The sequence below is a fragment of the Periophthalmus magnuspinnatus genome, chromosome 18 (assembly GCF_009829125.3).
Source record: "Periophthalmus magnuspinnatus isolate fPerMag1 chromosome 18, fPerMag1.2.pri, whole genome shotgun sequence".
NCBI lineage: Eukaryota > Metazoa > Chordata > Actinopteri > Gobiiformes > Gobiidae > Periophthalmus > Periophthalmus magnuspinnatus.
The window spans coordinates 26282904-26288974 of NC_047143.1; the positions used below are offsets into that span (position 1 = coordinate 26282904).

At 51.5% G+C, this 6071-nt stretch overlaps 1 protein-coding gene across 1 annotated transcript; it reads left to right on the forward strand.

Moving 5' to 3' along the window:
* Positions 1-1149: 1149 nt before the first annotated feature.
* On the forward strand, positions 1150-5694 carry LOC117386109 (mucin-5AC-like; the record flags this gene model as incomplete). Its single annotated transcript, XM_033983418.2, has 3 exons — positions 1150-2064; positions 2392-3633; positions 5215-5694. Coding segments are annotated over 3 exons (2637 nt in total), but the record flags the coding sequence as incomplete, so codon positions are not given.
* Between the last annotated feature and the right edge of the window lie 377 nt (positions 5695-6071).

Sequence of the window (6071 nt, forward strand, 5' to 3'; positions counted from 1 at the left end):
ACCACAACAGCTACTCCAACGACTACAACAACTGCACCCACAACCACTACAGCTATTCCAACAACAGCTGCACCTACAACTACAACAGCTGCACCTACATCCACGACAGCTGCTCCAACGACTACAACAGCTGCACCTACAACCACTACAGCTGCTCCAACGACTACAACAGCTGCACCTACAACCACTACAGCTGCTCCAACAACAACAGCTGCACCTACAACTACGACACCTGCACCTACAACTACGACAGCTGCACATACAACTACGACAGCTGCACCTACAACCACGACAGCTTCCCCAACGACTACAACAGCTGCACCTACAACCACTACAGCTGCTCCAACGACTACAACAGCTACACCTACAACCACTACAGCTGCTCCAACAACAGCTGCACCTACAACCACTACAGCTGCTCCAACGACTACAACAGCTGCACCTACAACTACGACAGCTGCTCCTACAACTACAACAGCTGCACCTACAACCACGACAGCTTCCCCAACGACTACAACAGCTGCACCTACAACCACTACAGCTGCTCCAACGACTACAACAGCTGCACCTACAACCACTGCAGCTGCTCCAACAACAACAGCTGCACCAACAACTACAACAGCTGCACCTACAACCACTACTGCTGCTCGAACGACAACAACAGCTGCACCTACAACTACGACAGCTGCACCTACAACCACAACAGCTGCTCCGACGACTACGACAGCCGCTCCAACAACCACTATTGCTGCTCCAACGACAACAACAGCTGCACCTACAACTACGACAGCTGCACCTACAACCACTACAGCTTCTCCAACAACAACAGTTGCACTTACAACTACGACAGCTGCACCTACAACTACGACAGCTGCACCTACAACCACGACAGCTGCTTCAACGACTACAACAGCTGCACCAACAACCACTACAGCTGCCCCAACAACCACAATAGCTACTCCAACGACTACAACAGCTGCACCTACAACCATTACAGCTGCTCCAACAACAACAGCTGCACCTACAACTACAACAGCTGCACCTACAACTACAACAGCTGCACCTACAACCACTACAGCTGCTCCAACAACAACAGCTGCACCTACAACTACGACAGCTGCACCTACAACCACGACAGCTGCTCCAACGACTACAACAGCTGCACCTACCACCACGACAGCTGACCCAACGACTACAACAGCTGCACCTACAACCACTACAGCTGCTCCAACAACAGCTGCACCTACAACTATGACAGCTGCACCTACAGCCACTACAGCTGCTCCAACAACCACTACAGCTGCTCTAACAACAACAGCTACACCTACAACTACAACAGCTGCACCTACAACCACGACAGCTTCCCCAACGACTACAACAGCTGCACCTACAACCACTACAGCTGCTCCAACGACTACAACAGCTGCACCTACAACCACTGCAGCTGCTCCAACAACAACAGCTGCACCAACAACTACAACAGCTGCACCTACAACCACTACTGCTGCTCGAACGACAACAACAGCTGCACCTACAACTACGACAGCTGCACCTACAACCACAACAGCTGCTCCGACGACTACGACAGCCGCTCCAACAACCACTATTGCTGCTCCAACGACAACAACAGCTGCACCTACAACTACGACAGCTGCACCTACAACCACTACAGCTTCTCCAACAACAACAGTTGCACTTACAACTACGACAGCTGCACCTACAACTACGACAGCTGCACCTACAACCACGACAGCTGCTTCAACGACTACAACAGCTGCACCAACAACCACTACAGCTGCCCCAACAACCACAATAGCTACTCCAACGACTACAACAGCTGCACCTACAACCATTACAGCTGCTCCAACAACAACAGCTGCACCTACAACTACAACAGCTGCACCTACAACTACAACAGCTGCACCTACAACCACTACAGCTGCTCCAACAACAACAGCTGCACCTACAACTACGACAGCTGCACCTACAACCACGACAGCTGCTCCAACGACTACAACAGCTGCACCTACCACCACGACAGCTGACCCAACGACTACAACAGCTGCACCTACAACCACTACAGCTGCTCCAACAACAGCTGCACCTACAACTATGACAGCTGCACCTACAGCCACTACAGCTGCTCCAACAACCACTACAGCTGCTCCAACAACAACAGCTACACCTACAACTACAACAGCTGCACCTACAACCACGACATCTGCTCCAACGGCTACAACAGCTGCACCTACAACCACTACAGCTGCTCCAACAACAGCTGCACCTACAACTACGACAGCTGCACCTACAACCACTACAGCTGCTCCAACAACAGCTGCACCTACAACTACAACAGCTGCACCTACAACCACGACAGCTGCTCCAACGACTACAACAGCTGCACCAACAACCACTACAGCTGCCCCAACAACCACAACAGCTACTCCAACAACTACAACAGCTGCACCTACAACTACGACAGCTGCACCTACAACCACATCAGCTACTCCAACGACTACGACAGCGGCTCCAACAACCACTACAGCTGCTCCAACGACTACAACAGCTGTACCTACAACTATGACAGCTGCACCTACAACCACAACAGCTACTCCAACGACTACGACAGCAGCTCCAACAACCACTACTGCTACTCCAACGACAACAACAGCTGCACCTACAACTACGACAGCTGCACCTACAACCACTACAGCTGCTCCAACAACAGCTGCACCTACAACTACGACAGTTGCACCTACAACTACAACAGCTGCACCTACAACCACGACAGCTGATCCAGCGACTACAACAGCTGCACCAACAACCACTACAGCTGCCCCAACAACCACAACAGCTACTCCAACGACTACAACAGCTGAACCCACAACCACTACAGCTGCTCCAACAACAACAGCTGCACCTACAACTACAACAGCTGCACCTACAACCACGACAGCTGCTCCAACGACTACAACAGCTGAACCTACAACCACTACAGCTGCTCCAACGACTACAACAGCTGCACCTACAACCACGACAGCTGACCAAACGACTACAACAGTTGCACCTACAACCACTACATTTGCTCCAACAACAACAGCTGCATCTACAACTACGACAGCTGCACCTACAACCACTACAGCTTCTCCAACAACAACAGCTGCATCTACAACTATGACAGCTGCACCTACAACTACGACAGCTGCACCTACAACTACGACATCTGCACCTACAACCACTACAGCTGCTCCAACAACAACAGCTGCACCTACAACTACGACACCTGCACCTACAACTATGACAGCTGCACCTACAACTACGACAGCTGCACCTACAACCACGACAGCTTCCCCAGCGACTACAACAGCTGCACCTACAACCACAACAGCTTCCCCAACGACTACAACAGGTGCACCTACAACCACTACAGCTGCTCCAACGACTACAACAGCTACACCTACAACCACTACAGCTGCTCCAACAACAACAGCTGCACCTACAACTACGACAGCTGCACCTACAACTACGACAGCTGCACTTACAACCACGACAGCTGCTCCAACGACTACAACAGCTGCACCTACAACCACTACAGCTGCTCCAACGACTACAACAGCTGCACCTACAACCACTACAGCTGCTCCAACAACAACAGCTGCACCTACAACTACGACACCTGCACCTACAACTACGACAGCTGAACCTACAACCACGACAGCTTCCCTAACGACTACAACAGCTGCACCTACAACCACTACAGCTGCTCCAACGACTACAACAGCTACACCTACAACCACTACAGCTGCTCCAACAACAACAGCTGCACCTACAACCACTACAGCTGCTCCAACAACAGCTGCACCTACAACTACGACAGCTGCACCTACAACCACTACAGTTGCTCCAACAACAGCTGCACCTACAACCACTACAGCTGCTCCAACGACTACAACAGCTGCACCTACAACCACTACAGCTGCTCCAACAACAACAGCTGCACCTACAACTATGACAGCTGCACCTACAACTACGACAGCTGCCCCAACAACTACAACAGCTGCACCTACAACCACTACAGCTGCTCCAACAACAACAGCTGCACCTACAACTACGACACCTGCACCTACAACTACGACAGCTGCACCTACAACTACGACAGCTGCACCTACAACCACGACAGCTTCCCCAACGACTACAACAGCAGCACCTACAACCACTACAGCTGCTCCAACAACAACAGCTGCACCTACAACCACTACAGCTGCTCCAACGACTACAACAGCTGCACCTACAACTACGACAGCTGCTCCTACAACTACGACAGCTGCACCTACAACCACGACAGCTTCCCCAACGACTACAACAGCTGCACCTACAACCACTACAGCTGCTCCAACGACTACAACAGCTGCACCTACAACCACTGCAGCTGCTCCAACAACAACAGCTGCACCAACAACTACAACAGCTGCACCTACAACCACTACTGCTGCTCGAACGACAACAACAGCTGCACCTACAACTACGACAGCTGCACCTACAACCACAACAGCTGCTTCGACGACTACGACAGCCGCTCCAACAACCACTACTGCTGCTCCAACGACAACAACAGCTGCACCTACAACTACGACAGCTGCACCTACAACCACTACAGCTTCTCCAACAACAACAGTTGCACTAACAACTACGACAGCTGCACCTACACTTATGACAGCTGCACATACAACCACTACAGCTGCTTCAACAACAGCTGCACCTACAACTACGACACCTGCACGTACAACTACGACAGCTGCACCTACAACTACGACAGCTGCACCTACAACTACGACAGCTGCACCTACAACCACTACAGCTGCTCCAACGACTACAACAGCTGCACCTACAACCACTACAGCTGCTCCAACAACAACAGCTGCACCTACAACTACGACAGCTGCACCTACAACTACGACAGCTGCCCCAACAACTACAACAGCTGCACCTACAACCACTAAGGCTGCTCCAACAACAACAGCTGCACCTACAACTACGACAGCTGCACCTACAACTACGACAGCTGCACCTACAACCACTACAGCTGCTCCAACAACAGCTGCACCTACAACTACGACACCTGCACGTACAACTACGACAGCTGCACCTACAACTACGACAGCTGCACCTACAACCACTACAGCTGCTCCAACAACAACAGCTGCACCTACAACTACGACAGCTTCACCTACAACCACTACTGCTGCTCCAACAACAACAACAGCTGCACCTACAACTACGACAGCTGCACCTACAACCACATCAGCTACTCCAACGACTACGACAGTGGCTCCAACAACCACTACAGCTGCTCCAACGACTACAACAGCTGTACCTACAACTACGACAGCTGCACCTACAACCACAACAGCTACTCCAACGACTACGACAGCAGCTCCAACAACCACTACTGCTACTCCAACGACAACAACAGCTGCACCTACAACTACGAAAGCTATACCTACAACCACTACAGCTGCTCCAACAACAACAGCTGCACCTACAACTACGACAGCTGCACCTACAACTACAACAGCTGCACCTACAACCACGACAGCTGCTCCAACGACTACAACAGCTGCACCAACAACCACTACAGCTGCCCCAACAACCACAACAGCTACTCCAACGACTACAACAGCTGCACCCACAACCACTACAGCTGCTCCAACAACAACAGCTGCACCTACAACTACAACAGCTGCACCTACAACCATGACAGCTGCTCCAACGACTACAACAGCTGCACCTACAACCACTACAGCTGCTCCAACGACTACAACAGCTGCACCTACAACCACGACAGCTGACCCAACGACTACAACAGTTGCACCTACAACCACTACATTTGCTCCAACAACAACAGCTGCACCTACAACTACGACAGCTGCACCTACAACCACTACAGCTTCTCCAACAACAACAGCTGCACCTACAACTATGACAGCTGCACCTACAACTACGACAGCTGCACCTACAACCACTACAGCTGCTCTAACAACAACAGCTGCACCTACAACTACGACACCTGC